Below are 19,498 nucleotides of genomic sequence, written 5' to 3'. Positions count from 1 at the left end.
GTTACAGACTTTGACATAAGAAAGCTAATGATGTTAACTACAAATCCATGTTACTGTAAGATGATAACTTTACATCAATTTTCAGAGATCATTATCAACCCTACTTAGAGGAAGGGAAACAGACAAAGAAATAGAATGGTACAAAGAAGCCCAATGGTACAATTTTTAAACAGAATTCAGTGAAAATGTAGTGACTTTAATGTCAGTAATCAATTGTTCAGCTGCCTTCCAGAACAATAGTTGTAGATGATGTTAAGTTTGTTTTTAATTCAAGCCGTAGAACCTCAAAGGTCCAAGAAATGAAGCAGAATAGCCTAATTTTATAGAACTTCAGCTAGGAACACCTAAGAAATTATCAATCTTAGTAACTCTAACTGAGTTAGCAAGAGAGAGCAAGAGAGAGAATAGAGAAACATCAACTCTACAGTTGTTCAACTGTTATCAACTTGTTCTCCTTCCATATGAAACTGGATCAGTTTGATGAAGGTTTAAGGTCGAAACCAGTAAAGGTCAAGACTGTGAAACCAGAGGACCTATGCAAAGAAAATTTGGATCATTTACCAGCTCAAAAGTAAATAATTAAATTAAGTTTCCCCAAGTGCAGGTTTAACACACAGAAACATACACCCACAGATTGTCCATATGCTTGTTTTAGAGTAGTTCTTTTCCTGGTTAACATGGAAGCGAAAAATGAAAAAAAAAGAAAAGAAGAAAAAAAAGAAGACTGATCAAAGGTGTAAATCATATTCATTACTAATGGATGTTGCAAAACAGATAACAAATATTTCCAAAAGAAAGGGCAAATGAATTTTACATAGCCAAGTATTTTAAAAATACACATTTTATGAGAACCTTAAAGGAAAAAACAGATGGCATTTTAGACTGCATTCTACATACAAGATTTCTCTATCACAGATTGTGAATTATGTATTCATCCTTTCTCATATCTTTCATATATAAAAAAACAGTTTGAAATATTAATTTTTTTAGTTTAGAAAATATTACCATGAATATTTTAGAAGCACATATTCAGAAGTACTAGCCTTCAGAGAAATAAAAATAATGATAAGAGCATAAACAAGGATTTAGAAAATTACTTCTGTTTTCATAACACCTTGTATCATCTTTTCACTCCAAAATTTTTATCTTGAAAATTCAGTTTTCAGTTGGACTATTCAATTTTTCTTTCCATTTAATAAAAATAATTGAACTATACTTCATTTTATCTTTCATTATTGCAGTGAAAAAATATATTTAAATAATCATGTATTATAAACTAAATATAACAGCAAATAATTTTTCATTTCTCTGCAATGATTCTTATAACTTTGTATTGTCTGTTTCATGATTTGTCATAACAATCAATTAAGATCAAGTAAAAATTTGTTGGTGACTTCACCAACCAAAAAATGTTGGTGACTTCAACATAAATTTTATCTATCTCATCATTTTTATTGTTCTTGGCATGTTTTTTAATAATGTGAAAAGTAATGGCTGAACATGTTCTAACACAGATTAGAATAAAAAAGAGGACATGGGCAAATGTAACTTTTACTTGCAGATCACCCACAGACACATAGACAAACAGACATTGAGCACCAAACTTGGAAGTTAATTTCTTCTAAATCAGTATGATTTTATACAAACCATGTAAAGACTTATTTTTAGTACCTAAATTTTTCAAGGATTGTAAGTTACGAAAGATATGCACTACAAGCATGATTTTTTTTATATTTTCAGGCATGTAAGTAACCTGAATATAAATATCACTAAGAGTTACTCCAAAACTGCGGTTATACACTCATGTTTTATACTACTGTTTTGCATCATGTCTTGCCCACCTTTATATGCTAGACAGCATAAATCACTCCTGCTCAGTAGTTCTTCTTAAAAATACTCAGAAATTGAACAGAAATTTAGGGAAAGATGGCTGACTAAATATGCTAGGACTCACCTAGCCTTGGGTAGTGTCTCTGTATCTATTTTTTATTAGACACAAGCTGTACCTATGTTAGCAGGTAATGTGAACCAGTGAGAGTGTTCTGTAGAATGAAGCAGCTGATGGAGAGGAATGATGCAGGCAATAAATGCACATCAGGGTTTTTTGCTGTGAACAAAATCTCATCTGGTTCGGTGGACTAAGTGCCAATTCATGTAGTGCATCCTCTCAGCTTTTTTAATCCAGAAGTGATCTGGTTTGTACTCTCTAAGACCTCTCCTGCTGTGAACAAAACTACAGTAAGTCTGAATGATCGAGAGATTTGTCTCAAAAGTGCACTTTAAGTGGGAATGAAAGCACTCATGAAGCTATCTGGTAAAGATTCTGAAACATGGCTATGACTTCAGAATTTAAGAAGTATAATCTCACTTCTTAATTTTGAAAGAATCAAAAAGAATTTTTTAAGAAAGGTCCCATTTATTTTTTTGGACACAGCCCAAAATGGAAGTGAATTTTAGTTTATGTCTGCATTGTATCTTTAAGTAAAGATAGAGAGCTCTCATTAGCTGCTTAGAAAATTTGTGGTGGCATAAAGTGAAGTGAACAGGAATTTAACAGGAAAAAATGAAAATTTACTTTAAAATCCCTGAATCTGAAAAACAACTTTCTGAAAATGTTTTTTCTTGATAAATTCTGTCAAAATGTGTGGGGTATTGGCAACATTTATACAAATGCTATTATTTACTTTGTAGGCATTATTTTAGGCTCATCTTGTCCTTTAGTGTATAGTATTAATGAACATTAAGACTAGAAATGACTTGCAGGGTTTTTTAAGACATTGTCATGATAGTTTATCAATGGCTTTACAAAGTCCTTGAAGAAATTTACCCATTTTAATCTTTGTAATTTACTTCTTTCCTTCAGTTTGAGTTACAATACTGGAAACTAACACTGGAGATAAATTACTGAAGCAGATAATTTCTTCCTATTTATTTAACTCAGTATATGGACTGTCCATCTCTAACAAACATGCCAGTAGACTCCCCATGAAAATACAGAATGAATCTTTGGTTCCTGTCCTAGATATCAGCAAGAGGGATTTCACATGCCTTTTTCCTCCCAGAAAAATACCATTTTACATTTTCCCCAACAATACAAAAATATCTGTACAATGCATAAAACATGATCAAATTCAGGACATATTATCTTGTATAGTCTGTAGGAAAAGTAATATCAATAGGATAATTACTTATACCATTATCTTTTACAAGTTTTTAACCACTGATACTTGGAGATAATTAAAGAAAATGAGCAGCCTGTCAGAATTATTTAATACACTGAGGAAGCCAGTGCTTCAGAATCAGTCTCTGGGGCTGGGCTCCCCAAAGAAACATGTTAACAATCTATTAGAAGGTGAAGACCCATAAAGCACAATGCAGACAGACTGTTACAAACCCAGGACTCTTGACTGTCTGTTTTCCCGCTTATTTTAATAATTTTGTGATCTAGTTTGATGATCTATGAATACAGTAGGCTCATGAGGACTTGGCAGCACTGACCTTTAATCCCCTTCCCTCTTCCCCTTGAGCTTACTTTACCTTACTTTTTACCTTGCAGTTACAAATTTGACATTATTAATGTCAAGACTAGGAATGGACTTGGAAGCTAACTATTTAATCTAAAGAGCACTGCAGTGCTGGATGTAGGGAAATTTAATCAGCAAACCTTTATTTCATTTCCAGGTAGGCAGATCTGCCCAGCTCTCTGTTACTGTGTCCTTCGATGGAGACACAACTCCCTACTTAACAATTCAGGCAATATCAAACTGTAGACCAGTATTTATATAAAAAACACTCACATATAAGAGGAATTAGAAAAAATAGAAGGATAGACTTTCTAGTTTTTAAGGTTCCAATTTCATTTGATAATTACTCAGGCAAGTAATTCAGTCTTCCTGGGCTTCAACTCCCTACTTAGGGAAGAGAGCTGATACTTTCTTGCCTCACAGAGCCACTGCAAGGATAGTCATTGAAATGTCCAGATGCCTTAGTGATGAGGCCCATAAAAGCACTCCTTTGAATCACTCTACTTTATAGATGGGTTAATAAGCCAAGTGGACAGAACAATTCATTTTTTTGTAGTATCAATTACAATTTCTTTTAAAAAGGTGTTGCTCCAAAACAAAATAATAGGTTAGACATTAATTTTCTTTTTAAATTGTTAATATATCTAATTTTACTACCCTTGGTAATAAAATTATGCTATATTTGCTACCAGACTCCCTTGGCAGGAGGAGACTCAGCTTGCAGAAGAAGGAATGATCAAGTGCACTTCAGAACCAGACCTTACAAAAGCTTTCAGATATGCCAGTGCAGTAAACATGTCAAAATGGTGAATAGAGTAAATAAAATAGTATATAAAAAAGAACCAAACCCAATCTTGTTTGCATCCAAATGAAACGATGACTTATTTTTGGTTCTGTATTTGCTATACAAACAAAAAGCAGCTCAAGTTATTGTTTCTAATATAAATCATAAACGTGTTACTGCCTTTTAACTTCTTGAAAATATCAAATTAGTCTATTAGCATATAAATTACTCAAAATAAGTAAATATTTTACTTTTTAAAAATGCCACAGTGACACATACCTTTACTGAAAAGAAATTTTCAGTGGTACTGGTCAGTTTTTCAAGTTTTCAGCATCTTTATAATAGTTCTTAATCTGCACAAATGCTTTCTGCCAGAATTCATTAGGCTTGCGCAGGAATCTTCTGCTTCTGCAAACACTCATTGATTATTTTCTTGGACTCTAATATTGGCATCAATTAAACTAGTATCAGTTACCTGCTGTTGGGCTGATACAGCTGGATTTGACAAGCAGGAGCAATTAACTGGCTTATATGACAGTGCTGAAAAGTACTCTTTGTTTCTAGAAAATATATACTGTACTAATAACGTCAATGAGACCTTTTTTCCTTGGCTTTTTCTCCACAGTTTATGCTTCAGTTCTCACAGTAAGAAAAAAGTAACATTGTTACAGCAATTAGACTGTCCTATCTCACTCTTTTATTATAATCCTTAATTCATATCAGCAATAATACATAAATATTTATAGGCTGATTTTTTTTGACACAGTAACTATTGTTGACTATCCAAATCTGCAACTTGACACACTAAAAAAAATATATCTTTGGATCCTGCATTATGAAAAACTAAAATCCTGTATTTCTTCAACGCAGTAATTTTACACTGACACCAAGGTACAAGAAAACATAGAAGATTCACAATCAGCTGTTATCAACATCTTACTCAGACATGACTCCTGAAAACCAGTGCTATAAGAAAAAATTTGAATAGAACAAACTCTGCTGAATGGCATAGAATCATCATCAGGGGCTATGGTCTACTCACTGCCATAGTGACAGAAAAAAGGCTGTACTAATTAAAACTCATTTATTGACATTATCCTCTAGGATACTGGAACAGAGAACTCTCTCATCTTGTCTCACCTTAAGCTTCTTTAAAGGACAGCTTGAACTGAACACCAGAAATGTGCTTTTGAAGACCCAAAAATTAAAGAAAAATCAAAAGGCTGGTATACACATTATTGACAGGCCTAAATTCTTATTCAACCAGCACATAAACCACCTACTCTTCTTCAATGTATGTGGGATGTTGTATATAAAGACTGTTTGCAAACATATGCAGAACTCTGAAGATTTTTAAGCTTGCAAGAAGAACAAGGAATTCTTCAACAGAAGTAAAGCAGAAGGTGTAAAAAAAATTCCTTTAATTTACTTTTTAATTTTCAGCTTATCAGGCAGTTAGAATAACAAGACAGGATCACGACTCTTATCCCCTTTAAGAGGTCATTTTATTTTCATGAAGCAGATTGCAAGGTATAATTTAAATCACCGACTGCATTTTATAAGAATGCCATAAGATTTGCATAAGAGAATAAATATCCCAGCAAGAAGACATAGAGGAATATTTGTGCTTTGTATCTGTCTGTCTTTTGCAAGCATGTTTGAGTTTGAGTGTAGGTACCACTGCGGTTCAAGGGCTGTCACATTCATGCTGCATGTAGATGATGAGCTTGCCTGGGAGGTTTTGCTGCACCTGACCAAGTCCCCTCCCATTCCCAAGCTGTCCTGAGGGTAGGCTGAGCTAGTTCCCTCTTGCTCAGAGTCAGAGAGAAACCAACCACAAACTGAGTGTGTGGGCTGCATTCTCAGCGTAGCAAAAGTGTTTTGTTCTTAGGCCAGCTTCAGACAGAAGGAATCCTCTGAGGGACTTGAAGGGGTCCTGAAGAGGCTCAGCACTTTTTTAGGATGTTCTTAAGGAAAATCCTCCATCAGTGACATGGACTAGAAAACTAAAGAAGAAGTTAGTGTGAAGTGGCTGGCAGTATGAGATATTGAAAGGCATGAAGATTTGCAACAACATCCCAAGCCTCTTGCTAACCAGACATTTTTCTTGGCATTATGTTAGTATAGTGACCTGCACTACTGTCTTATGTTTTTTGAATCTAATATTATTACTAACACAGCACCATTACTAAACAATTAGCAAATTGCTACATGAAGTACTGCAGATGTTTGCATTTTACATATAAAGACAAATAATTATATTTTTCACTAGGAGAAAAGTTATTTAATACAATGTATTTTTCTATTCAGAACTGATTTGTTACTTGATGAAATTCTATGCCCATTAAACTGTCCAAACCACTTTCAACAAAGTTAAATAAGTCACTTTTGGGAACATGACTAATATAAACACTGCATATTATTTTGTCTTAGGTGGAGGAGAATGTCTGTTAGTATCCTCGGTCCCCAAAGCATGGTGTGCTGTGCTGGGTGCAAGTGGCCTCCAACCCAGAACTCTGTCTCTGGTAAAGGTGAGGGTCAGAGAAAGCACAGTTCACCACAGAATTTCCAAGTGTCCAGTAGTTCGGGCAGATATTGGCGATAACTATAGTTATTAGCCTTTGGCAAATTGATTTTTTATTAATTTCTTCGTTCTTTTATCACAAACATGAAAACTTCTGTTATCTCCACAGCGACCCATGGCATGGAGCTAACTATTTTGGATTGATTCATTTTGTGAAGAATCACTTCCTTTTCTTTCCTCTGAATGTGCCACCTGTTGGCTTTGTTTGCTGCCTTCTATCTTGCACTGGTGAAGGAGGGAATCCTCTCCTTTAGTCTCACCCCTGTGTTCTAGATATTTTTGTGACCTATCATACCTCTTCCTCTTTGTTTCTTTTTCAGGCTAAGGAAACCTATCTTATTCAGTTATTCCTCACTGAGCAATCAGTCCAAAGGTCCTGGTTAACCTTTTATCCTTGTCTGTACTTTTCCCAGTTATTTGGGACACATGTCCTCTGAGACTAGAGAGAAATAATTCGCACAGTGTGGAAGATAGACACTCACCAGAAATTTAGACACAAAGCTGTATTAATGGCATCTATTTCCTTCTGCTGCTGCTAAGAATTTCTAACATCCCATTTGCTTTTTTTGGTACTCGCTGCACACTAAGCAAATGTGCACACAGCTATTATGAAACAAGATCTCATTTGAGAGACATTATCATTTCCACAGAGCACAACAATTTATTAATGAAATTGGAATTATTTCCCTCCTCCCACAGTATGTACCACTTTATATCAGATTTCTTGTCGTATTTTAGTCCTGTTTCATAAGGTCCTTTTCCCATTTTTTTCCATTTAGCCTTTGTCTTTAGTAACTCCAGTAGCTTAATTTGAAGAGCAAACACTCCCCTGGATATTCTCACACATTCCAAGATAATTTATGATGACATTAAGCAACATAGGCTCTAGCCTAAATCCTTACTGATACCAAATATAGCATCATAGTGTCCAGGGTGAAACAAAGTAATGTTTTTTTTTCAGTGGTCAGTTAAGTATTTTCACAACAATAGGAGCAAATAATCCATCTGCTACTGAAAATCTATTTTTTTAGTAAGCAGTAGCAAGGCTTTAATGGCATTACAGTATCAATCATTGATAACAGAATCAATAATAACTCTAACTTACATGTTCAGGGACTGACAGCTAAAATAAATACAATGTACACAAGGTAATAATTTCTATACTTACAGCTGGTACTAGAAGACAGGAGTTTTTTCCAAGTTGGCTTTGTTCTTTGCACACACTTATTTCTCTTGTTTTAATGCAAGAATGACTACCACACACAGCTGTTTAGACAAAACCCATTGTATTTATGTACTTATGAAACTAAGCCTTCTCCAGATGAAGACTAAATTGAAGTTAGTTACTAACAATTAAAACTACATTAGTTTTAATTTCAGCATGCGCCAATGCTGGTGGGCATTATGTTCAAATATTAGTATGTCTTTCAGCATTTCTTGGCCCTTTTTTTATCTTTTATGAGTTCAGCCCCTGGGCTGGGTGGGGGAGGGACATGTCACCCAGTGGTGTGGACATAATCACCTTTCTCCTTAGTCACTCTCTCCTGCCTATAGAGCACATGCATCGCTGCCATGCAGCAGTCATAGAACATGTGCAGGTACCACACAGTGAACTAAACAAAGGAACTTATCACAGTTTAAAAAAAAAGGTACTGGAATGAAAAGGGCAATTTTGCACCAGATTGTTTTTATGCTTTAGATCATCTTCAACCTTTAGAAACAGCATCATCAGTCTGTAAATGCCTCTACAAGGTTATTGGATTATTCAGGATTTTATAATCTCCATTTAGATTGACTAAATGATCGTAAGCAAGTGACAACAGAGAAAACTATGCCATAGTGTTCCTATTAAAAAATTATTTTCCACTACTGGGACATCTAAATAATATTTGGTTATTTTTATATATTTTTATTATTTCCTCAGTTTTAATATCGTCCCATTCCCCTTTTCTTTGTTAAGACCTTTTTTGACTTTTCGTGTTGAGTTTTACGCATTTTTTCCCCAGGTAGAGAAATATGCAATCTACTCTTTTTTATGAACTAATTATTATGCAGTAAAGACAAGGCTCATTTATGAAAGACAATTCATATCACCAACACATGGAAAATATAAACAAGTTTTTGGGTATTCAAGGTCTGTTTGAAACTGGAAGAGAAGCTGTGGAGTTCAAAGCTACTATTAACTGGGTTCATTCTTCAGAATTTAATAGGGTATGTAACAGATCCTACACAAGTATAGTGACTGTAACTTTTGCAGCAGAGTGGATATCAGATACGGGGAGACAGAAAGAAGGATTAGGGGATGGTTATCTCTAGAGGGAGAGGAGAGACAGGTCATTTAGAATGTGTGGGACATAAAATGTTGCTGAAAGGGAAATGGTCATTGCCATAAAAGAGTACTTGCTCCAAGTCCATTGCTTTCTATGTGAGACAACAGAAATTGTGGTTTGATGTATCACCTTCAGAAGAACAGAGGTTTTTGCACTTTAGGACATCTGCTGTTAAAACACTTCCAGGGCCCTAACTCACAAACCGTGCTGTGTAATGGCAGTGCTTGACGAGACTGCAAATCCCCATCATGTTGGTTTATGACTTTATACAAGGATATTAACTGCAGTGACTGAAGATGGGATAACCTTCCAACTCATTAGCTTCTCCTATAAGCTGGTGCTGGACACTTGACTGGAAATTATTCTTTATTTTTCTTATCAAGCATGCTTCATTAATAATTGCTTGATTGATTCTAGCTGTGGGGGTTTTTTTGTTTGGTTGGTTTTTTGCTTTGTTTTGTTTTGGTTTTTTTTTTTTTTTTGTTTTGTTTTGTTTTGTTTTTGTTTCAGGATATTTATCATTTTGCTTGAAAAAAAAAGAATTTAACTTCTAATTTTGTTATATTCAATTTTATACTCATACATCAGTTTTGAATTTCGGTGGTGATTTTTCATGCTATATTTTCAAAAATTTATAAATAATTATTTGCATTTTATTGAAGCAATTTTAATCACAGAATCACAAAATAGTCTGAGTTGGAAGGGACCCAAAAGGATCTTTGAGTCCTTTCCCTGCACAGAATAGCCCCAGGAATCACACCATGTGCCTGAGAGCATTGTTCAAATGCTCCTCTAACTCTGTTTGGCTTGGTGCTGTGACCACTTCCCTGGGGAGCCTGTTCCAATGCCCAACCACCCTCTGGGTGAAGAACCTTTTTCTAATATCCAGCCTAAGCCTCTCCTGACACAACTTGCTCATTCCCTCAGGTTCTGTCACTGGTGACCACAGAGAAGAGACCAGTGCCTGCCCCTCCTCTTCCTCTCATGAGGAAGTTGTAACTGCAATGAGGTTTCCCTTCGGTCTCCTCCAGGCTGAACAGACCCAGTGACCTCAGCTGCTCCTCATACAGCTTCCCCTCAAGGCCCTTCACCATCCTCATTGCCCTCCTTTGGACACTCTCTAATAGTTTAATGTCTTTCTTATAGTGTGGCACCCAAAACTGCCCCCAGCACTCGAGGTGAGGCTGCCCCAGTGCAGAGCAGAGTGGGACAATCCCCTCCCTTGCCCGGCTGGTGATGCTGTGCCTGATGCACCCCAGGACAGGGTTGGCCCTCCTGGCTGCCAGGGCACTGCTGACTCATGTCCAACTTGCCATTGACCAAGAGTCTCAGGTTCCTTTCTGTGGTGCTGCTTTCCAGTGAAAACTGTATAAGTATCTGAATTATATAAATATTCACATTTTAACAACTGTTTAAGTAGAATTATGAATTATTTATACTTCTGAAACTTTCTGGTTTTCATTTCTTTTAAGTTATTGTTTTAATACTAAATACATATCCCTCTACAATGAGAAAAGGAAACAAAAAGTTCACATTGAGAAGAAAGCAATCTGTCTCATATATAGGAAATCTTGAGCTTTAATCTAGTCTCCTGCCACTTAGCAATTCTTTAATATTTCTGTAATTGTTTTGTTTTCCTGCTGACAATTTATACTTTTGTAGCACGTTTAAGTGAGGCATTATGCTATCCCCTTTTTTCTTAACACCTTGCATGTTGCAGCAACCATAAATTTTATTCCTTTTTGAACCTTCTTGTTACTTGAGTTTACACATTGTTACTCAGATACAGGAATGGCTACAGGTATTTAATAACTTCCCACATTTTGCTGCCTGGCAAATGCTATTTAATTTCTTACTTGGTATTCTGATGCTCTTCCAGAAAGGAGATCTCGTGATCCCAGCTGAATTTTAATTGATGGTCTAATGTTTCACTAGTTATAAATTCAGGTTACATTGCTGACAAACAGAACACATGCTCGTGTCTGACCTGACTATCAATAACACCATGCCCAAGTCTACCAGGTGAATTAGAAATTCTCAGCCACATATTTAGATTTAGATTTATCATCCATATTTAGATTAAACAAATTTAAAATCTTCACATTTTTTTGAATTAAAAGAGGAGACTATGTTTTGGTTTGTCTATTCTCCTCAAGTCCTTTGAAGAACTTCTAAATATTTTATAAACTATCCTTTCACATATTTCCTTATTTAAATAAACTTCCTGTCCAGATGAAGCCATTTATACAGAAGCATTCCAAATAAAACTACAATAGGTATAAGATTCTTCTTTTGCAGTTTAATTTCTACAAGCCCATTTGTATTTCTCCATCTGTGTTGGCAACATAAACTCCAGACACGCAAGAACCATTAGCACCATACACTCAGCTGTGTTCAGCAGCCTTGAGAGACCCAGTCATTCATTCTAACAGGGTCTGAATTCAGATTCAGACCATTCACAGGCTCTGAATCTTCTACAGTGATCACTGAATTCCTGCCTAATACAGCCTGCTAAATTTTAATTTGAAATATTCCAGTTTGTGACCTCTTTAACTGCTCAGAACAGCAACCTCAACATCTTACATCCTCTAAAATGTGGGTGACAGCTCAAGAAGTTGATCCTTCCTTTTTATTTTGGTATCTCCTTGTCCTGAGCTCACTCCTCATCTCTCATGCATTCAGTGAAAACATAGTCCTCTTTTCTGCTTCATCTCTAAATACCTCATATAATTTTCATCAATGCAAGGACCACAGGCAAGAGGTCTTACTACTACTACTCTCCTAATTTTCCTGTTATGAACTACCTAAACAAATCAATAAACAAAGTGAAGCCACTAGATCAATAAGAAACATTCTGTTGCAAGTTGTTCATCTCTGCTGTATGCCTCTGTACACCCTGTAGAAAGGTAAGCTTTCAGGAGTAAACATTAAATGCAAATCTGACTTGCTCATGGGAGTTTTGTGTTTCCCTGGTTCCATTTCCTTCTCACACTTTCACGTGCAACTGTCAAAATTACTTTGTGTCTCACATACTCTATGCAATATACAGGATGCAAAGCTTTTAAAGTCATCACTTTTTTCACCACACAGACATAAATGGGAGAGACAAAGGTCTCAGCTCAACAGAGCAAGATAAGAAATATAGAGTTCTGATACAAGTTCTGCTTCCCCTTGCACCTTTTTTCCAATTTCATTTCTCCTCATCAATTTCCTTATCTGTAATAAATTGTGACAGTGCTTTTATTTTAATATGTGCAGGGCATAAACTCCATAAGCCAATTTAGCAAGCCAGTTTAATGTGATCATGCCTGATTACACTTTAAATTATTATCTAAAGACCACAAAGGCCCAGCAAGATTTCACTTTGATGTCAGCAGACAGAGGTATGTGTTCAATGCATCGAACAAGCTCATTCTTATACTTAGCATATCTTTCATATTAAAATCATCCAGAAGTTAGTAACTCTGATGTCCTGCATCATGGGAGTCAATTAATACATTACTAGCAGCAGTCCCTGAAACAATTTCCATCTCCTTGATGATGGCACTGTGCAAATGCCTAATGGAGATAATATACTTCTATCTCTAATGCTGTTACTTCAGTTGTGGGAATGGAATCTGATAAGTTACAAAAAGACCTTTTGATGACTTTAAATGAAATATTATTGTGATCATCTTACTAGAAATACCACAGAAATATAATTACAAAAATATACGTTTAATCAGGGTACAGTTATGAACAGACTTAAGCTTTTTTTTTTTTTTTCTTCAAAGACCAGTAGCTTTCAAATTCACTGCAGGTATTTATTTTCCTTATTTTTTTTTTTTTCAAGTTAACTCCGCGCTTATGAATAATGCCAAAATGATAGCCACTGCTCTGTAAAATTGTTTGTCTGAAGAGATTCAAAACAAGCAGTGCAAAATTTCCTTCAGAGACTGCCCTGTCATCTACTCACCCATGAGGGAAAATAACTAAAAGGAGAGTGTGTATTCAGAAGTAAGTGTTGATTTAAGCCTGATGGAAGGTGGTCAACATTAATTTCATTATATTAAAAGTTATCCACTATAAAAAACATAAGTGAATTCTATGCTTATATTTCAGATGCAGAGGATAAATTATTAAGTTTCAAAGAAGCACTCTGTTCTGGTCACAGATATAGAGCTCTGCTTCTTCCAAATCAGCACTCTTTTTGCCTTGATATATGGGCAAACCTTTGAATATGATGAGGCTTTCTCAGGACTGAGTCAGATGAAAAATACCATATTGTTTCATTTCCCTGTACTGCCATAGAGCAGTTGTGAATATTAAATTTTTCAGCATCTTTTTTCCTAACAAAAAAGATCTATAGAAGTTTGTATGTGAGCATGCATTAATCTGACAGAGGTTTAAAGAATAAACTGTTGTAAACCACAGGTTATTCATGGGCAAAAAATATATGGTAAGATGAGGTTATGGGGTTTTTGGTTTTTTTTTCCCCACCCTGGAAAATAGAAGAGAAATGGCCACTACACTGAAGAGGGCTTTGCAATCTTTTCCTATGCACCCATTCTGCATCCAGTACAAGCTACCATATGCCTGTCTCAGCAAACCTGAGAACAGAAAACAAAAATTCTTACTAGAAGCAATTGTACAGGTGTACAACACAAGAAAGATGTGATGCATTTGCACGCTAGGAATGCAAAGATGCATATAAGGAGAAGCATGCCACATGCAGCACAACTAAAACCCTTGCCAGCATTATCTTGATTATGAAGAACTAATGTTGTTGTCTATTTTGTTCTCTTGAACTTTCAGTTTATTTTGCTGCCTCTGCATGTCACTGTTGAAACACAGCAATAAAGAAAGGTTACAGACATATTTGTAGGGTTTTGGTGGGGCTGCACCCCTTCAGCTATCATTGCGTAAGGGCAATTAAAACTGCTACCTTGTTTGTGGTTATAAACTGTGCTGGGACTTGTTCATGCTTTGAGGACCTGATAATCAGATGATTTCTGTCACCATTCACTGAGATATGAGCTTTAGCACAAAAAAACCCATGAACTTTTTTGTCTTCATCCATATATGTGCTGCTTTTGCCTCGCCTTCTGGAGCTTCACAGTACTAGGAAAACAAGTAAAGCACTGTAAAGTAGATGAGCAAGCCTTATTTTACTCCCAACACCCTGTCCATTTTCATGGGTCACATGGTAACTCCATACTCTAACTTTGCTTTTTAGACTGGATCTACTTAATGAATGTTGAGCAAAGAGGTTTATCTTCTGTTTATCAATCTGATGGATTTTTATTCCTTTTCCAGGTTACATGAATGGATTCCCAAACTTCAATATTCAGGTTAAATTCTTTTAACGTGCAAGCTTCAAACACTATTTCAAAATCACCACCTGTAAGATAGACTAATCCCCATCAGTTTCTAAACTATATTTTGATTTACAACGTGATATTTCTTGAGACATTTGTCTAAAAACAGATGTGAAAGGAATTGCGTGAATTGCCCCATAACAGAAGACATTATTGCTGTAAACCTGTATTCTCTTACAGAAGGTTTGAAAAATTAGCTACTCACCCTCAGCTGTTTAGTGAAACTGTCAGCTTAGTTAATAGAGATATTAAACTCCTATTTATAAATTACTGTGACATTATTAGTGCAGTAGTTCTACAATAAGTAATATAAATGCCTATGCACGGGTATCCAGATATCCCGGCTAGAAAAAGATAAAACCCTTGTGATTTCAGGTCACATGAACTATTCTACACTTTATCATTTACTTATTACCACTTTAAAATATAGAACAGTAGCATTATAAAAATAATTAAATTGAAAATATATGCTTTTGGAATAAACCTTTAATTATGGTGAATGTTTTATTTCTGCATATTTAGTTCTGCAATCGATCAAGAACTCGATTGCATTTAGCACCTTAAAAATTTTATGTGATTTTTAAAAATTGCATAAGATCTAAAGATATTGATTAGCAACTGGTGTATATATTTTAATATGTTGACAATAGTTTGAATTTATATGAAGCTTGGCTTTTGCTGTTTAGATTTAAAAGCACAATTTCTCTAAGGAACTTCTCTCTTTCAGTGTTATACCTTCACCAAGAGCTTTGTGGAAAATAAGGAGAAAACACAAACATCTCTATCTTGTTTTTGTTTATTTTTTGTGTTGTGTTTTTGTAGGAGATTCAGTAAAGATGACATACAAAGACTGGCAGGGTTTGTTGGTTTTTCTCTGATATATTAAAGTAAATAGCTAAAATAAGTTGTGATAAACATCAAAACAAACATTGTTGAAAAAAACTTATCACTTAGAATTAATTGCTCTATTCTAGAAGCAGGTGTTTTGATGTTAAAAACAGGGTTTGACTTTTTGACTTTTCTCATACTTGAAAAGTGTCCCACAATTTGTAACAGTTCAAAAAACTCTTAAGAGGTAAAAATATTCTAGGTAAATCTGTGATAAGAGTTACTCTTAATGAAAATATACCATTAGTTCTAAAGTTGCTTATAAACTTAAAGTCAGTGGAGCACAAACAGGACAAAGGAAGAAGCTGATCCATAATTTCATTGATAATAGTCCATTTTGTGCAAAATTAACATTATTTTGGCAGTTTAGAACTGACCCTAAATGACTGTCAAGGAAACCTTACATAAAGGAATAAAGACTAATGAAAATAAAGTGATGCAGCAGTAACATCTTCATGTTTTGACGTTAAAAGCACAGCAATCACATTTCCTGTGCTACAGAATTGAATCTGATGAGAGTCCTTGTTGGCATCTTCAGCGAGGTGCCAGAACAAAGGTATGTGTTACAGAAAGTGTAATTTGTATCAGCTGGATATCACAAATATGAATTTTTTCATTATGTAGTCCCCTTTTCCTCAGACTTAAAACAAGCTCATTATATTTGTGATAAAAACACAGTGCTTTGCAAATTGCTTTGACCAATATATTCTAATGCTTAACACAAATGTCTACATGTGTAATATCCAAGTATATTTTTGGCTGCTTTGCTAAATAATCTAGTGTTTTGTTTATACATCCTCAGAATAGTTTTCTGAAAGCGTAAGAGGAAAAACTAATTTTCTGTTGATTTATTTATATTTAGGGGGGAAAAGAAAACAACCAAGATTCCCAGTTTTTACATTAAAAAAAAATAAAAGTACACAATGGTATTAAAGTAAAAACTGAAGCATGATGACTCATTTTTATGGTAGGTGAATTTGAAACCTTGCTGTCTAGGGAAGTGGCATTTGGGGGCCCAGGAAACAAATTCCTGACTTGTTATTTTCACTGAGTAAGGTCCTTTACTAAAACTGAAAATTATACACAGCATCCACTTATATACTCTGCTAAGATTTTTTCAGGTGTCCTTTTCAGCTTCTCTATCTGAAAATTTTATTATTTAAATTCACCACTCCACACCCCTCAAACAGTTGTCTGTCAATTACTTATGCCCTGTTACAGAAACAGTGGTCATATAATGAGAGAGGGAATTGCAAAAATTCTCTGCATACATTATTGCGCATGTCTGAAAACAGTAAAAAATCTATTTAAATTTGAATTATGAAGCAATAAAACATATTAGAAATACTTGAAAACAATCTAAACAATCAGAAATAAAAGTAAATGGTTCTGAGACATAAGATGACAAACCAAAAAAGAGGTGTCTTCATTAGCTGAAAACTGGCTTGAAATAACTGTATCAACCACAGGAATGACTGTGTGTTCTGGGCTTGAGACTTAAGGTTTAAATCTTTTCTCTTGATATCATAACAATATTTGTTGCTAAAAATCAAATATGCTATTGCAGTACTCTCAATTAAAGTTAGTTGTGAAACACCGACTTATCTCAGAACTCTCTTATTTTGTTTGCTTATTTTCATTGTTGTTGCTGTTGTTTTTGTTTAATTCCAAAAGCAAGAATGGGGAGCTAAGACAAAGATACAAAGACAGAAAATATATAGTGACTACAGGAAGGGCTGGATGGCAAAAGCAATGAGCAGAGGGAACTACTGACAGTTGAAGATGATTTTTCCCACCAGAAACAGGTACTCGTTTATAATAGATTATACTATTTGTCTTTATCATTTAAACTTTTAAAGAAATAGTAAAAAATTACCTTTCCCACATACTGAGGTTCAGAGCCCATGTACTCTTCCAGCACAAAAAATTGATTCCACACCCAGCCTCGTTTGACTCGCTGGGCAGATGACCTTCTCCCTGGCACTGGGACATTTTCTCTTGGCTGTGCTTCTAAAATCTCTTGTGGTTGTGGATGCAGTGGCGTTAGGAGACCTCCATCAAACAGGACCCAGAGAAGCAGGGATAAGCAGTTCCTTGTAAGCATTGGCAATGGCTTCCCTACCGCAAGCAATAAAAACTCCAGCACTTAATGCAGAGCAGAGGAATCCAGGTTTGAGGTGTCTGTGGCCTTCACCACTTAGCTTCTGATTTTATTGCAGAAATGCTAATGCAGACATTAATCCTTCTGATGACAAGGTATTTGCCGCAATAAATTCCATCTAAAGGGACCTATAAAAGAGATTTACATGTAACATCAAATTACATAGGATTACACTGAAGCGTTCATCAAAATTCTTACACCTAGTTAGTTTCTAGAGACAGACAAAAAGATTAAGAATCACAGTTTAAAAGAGATTGTTATTTTCATTGTAGCACTGAGCTGCTCTAGAACACTGTACAGTTATTACAGGAATATCTCATTCTTGCTCTGCTTAGCATTACCTTTGTGTCTGTCTGAGACAGGGATGTAGCCTTTGCTTTAGGATCAGTTATCAAACAAAACTGTTTCCCATAAGTGATACCAAAAATATTTACTCCAGGTTTACAAACAAAATACTGGCAAACAGGGGATCCACTCTTTCACCCTACTGTACAGAGCAGGAATCCTTTGCTCACTTTCTCTGCCAGAAAAGTCTCTTCAAGTCTTCTCTACAGCTTGCTGGTTGCCAGGTATAAAAAATAACTGCCTGTAGGACTTAAGATACATGCATTTTACATTTTAAAAACAAAAATACAATTTATAGCACTATGGAATACACCACTTTGTTAGGGCCATATTGTGTCATTGATTTTTAAGCATAGGTTTCTAGGAAATCAATAGAGTTCTACTTAAAAATCAATGACATGATATGGACCTCAAAAAAGAGGAATAATAAAGCACTTAACCATATATATTTTTCATTTTCAAATACTGCCAAAGGCTATATTTTCATTATGAATAATATTGTTACTACCATAACAATAAATAACATAGAAATTCTTATTTCTTAGGTACATGCTGAAGTATTTAAATAGAAAGGATTTATAATCAGGAACCTGGGAAACCTAACAAGTCTTGAAAAAAAATCCACCCTAGAAGAGTACCTGCACTTCCTATGCTAAATTTAGGGTGAGATTTTCTGTTCTGATTTGAAAGGCTATGTTTTAGGTCTTAATAAAAAAGAAAGTAAAAAACCTGGTGAAAGGTATCTAGTGAGTGTTTTAATTCTGTCTTCAGAAAGGATAAAAGATGAGGAAAGAACTCACATCTGCTCAGAATCCTATAAATAGAAGTTTTTTCTAAGTTATGTTCAAGACATTTCAATGTTTTTCATCTACAGCAAAATATTCTTTTGTGCAATGGGTAGAAACTTCTTACTTGCACTATCACTTGTAGTCTATGGATTTTATTCCAGCAAAGAAATTTTAAGACAGGACCCAACCACAACCGACATCTGCATTCAATATATTTGGTATGAATTTATTTTCTATTGAACACTTCACATGTGGTTTTCTTCTTCTCTTTTTAAAGCATTCAGTGGTATATAAAAACACATTCAAACTGTGTTCATCCATAGCTCACTTCCAAGGTTTCCAAACTTTTGTGCCTCTCCCGATCCATGGTTGCAGAGTGCATTCCTTGTTTTTTTATGACAAAATCATAGTAATCGTGAAACATAGCAAAAAATAAAACCAAACAACTCAATGTATCCATTTAAATTGCCCAGACATAGATGGGAGGTGGGAATAAATATAAAAAAAAAAAAAAGGGTGGGATAGTCTGCACTGTGTCAGATATACCAAAATCATGCTCTAGTCAATTTAATTGCCATACCACTTCTCTTTGCTGAGAAGACTCTGTACATTACAGTTCTCCCAGCAGAGCTCTGCCTCTGGCCATGTCTGTCAGTCAGGGAGCTTTTAAAATGTTATACAGCACCAAAAGTAATGCAAAGAGATTGAGAGACTTCAATGAAAGGAGAGCAATTCCC

At 35.2% G+C, this 19,498-nt stretch overlaps 1 protein-coding gene across 1 annotated transcript in view; it reads right to left on the bottom strand.

Annotated features, from left to right (window-relative positions):
• The window catches only part of LOC309572553 (cadherin-12-like), a gene marked incomplete at both ends in the record, with an annotated part of 156,874 nt that extends 139,303 nt beyond the window's left edge, over window positions 1-17,571 (bottom strand). The window contains one exon of the mRNA XM_082280899.1: window positions 17,344-17,571. Within this exon, the coding sequence (XP_082137025.1) occupies window positions 17,344-17,571 (228 nt within the window). The remainder of the gene's footprint in view (window positions 1-17,343) is intronic.
• Between the last annotated feature and the right edge of the window lie 1,927 nt (window positions 17,572-19,498).

The sequence above is a fragment of the Coloeus monedula genome (genome assembly GCF_965178545.1).
Source record: "Coloeus monedula genome assembly, chromosome: 1".
NCBI lineage: Eukaryota > Metazoa > Chordata > Aves > Passeriformes > Corvidae > Coloeus > Coloeus monedula.
Note: the sequence above shows the minus strand (reverse complement) of the source record. Positions and strands in the feature narration are given on the sequence as shown.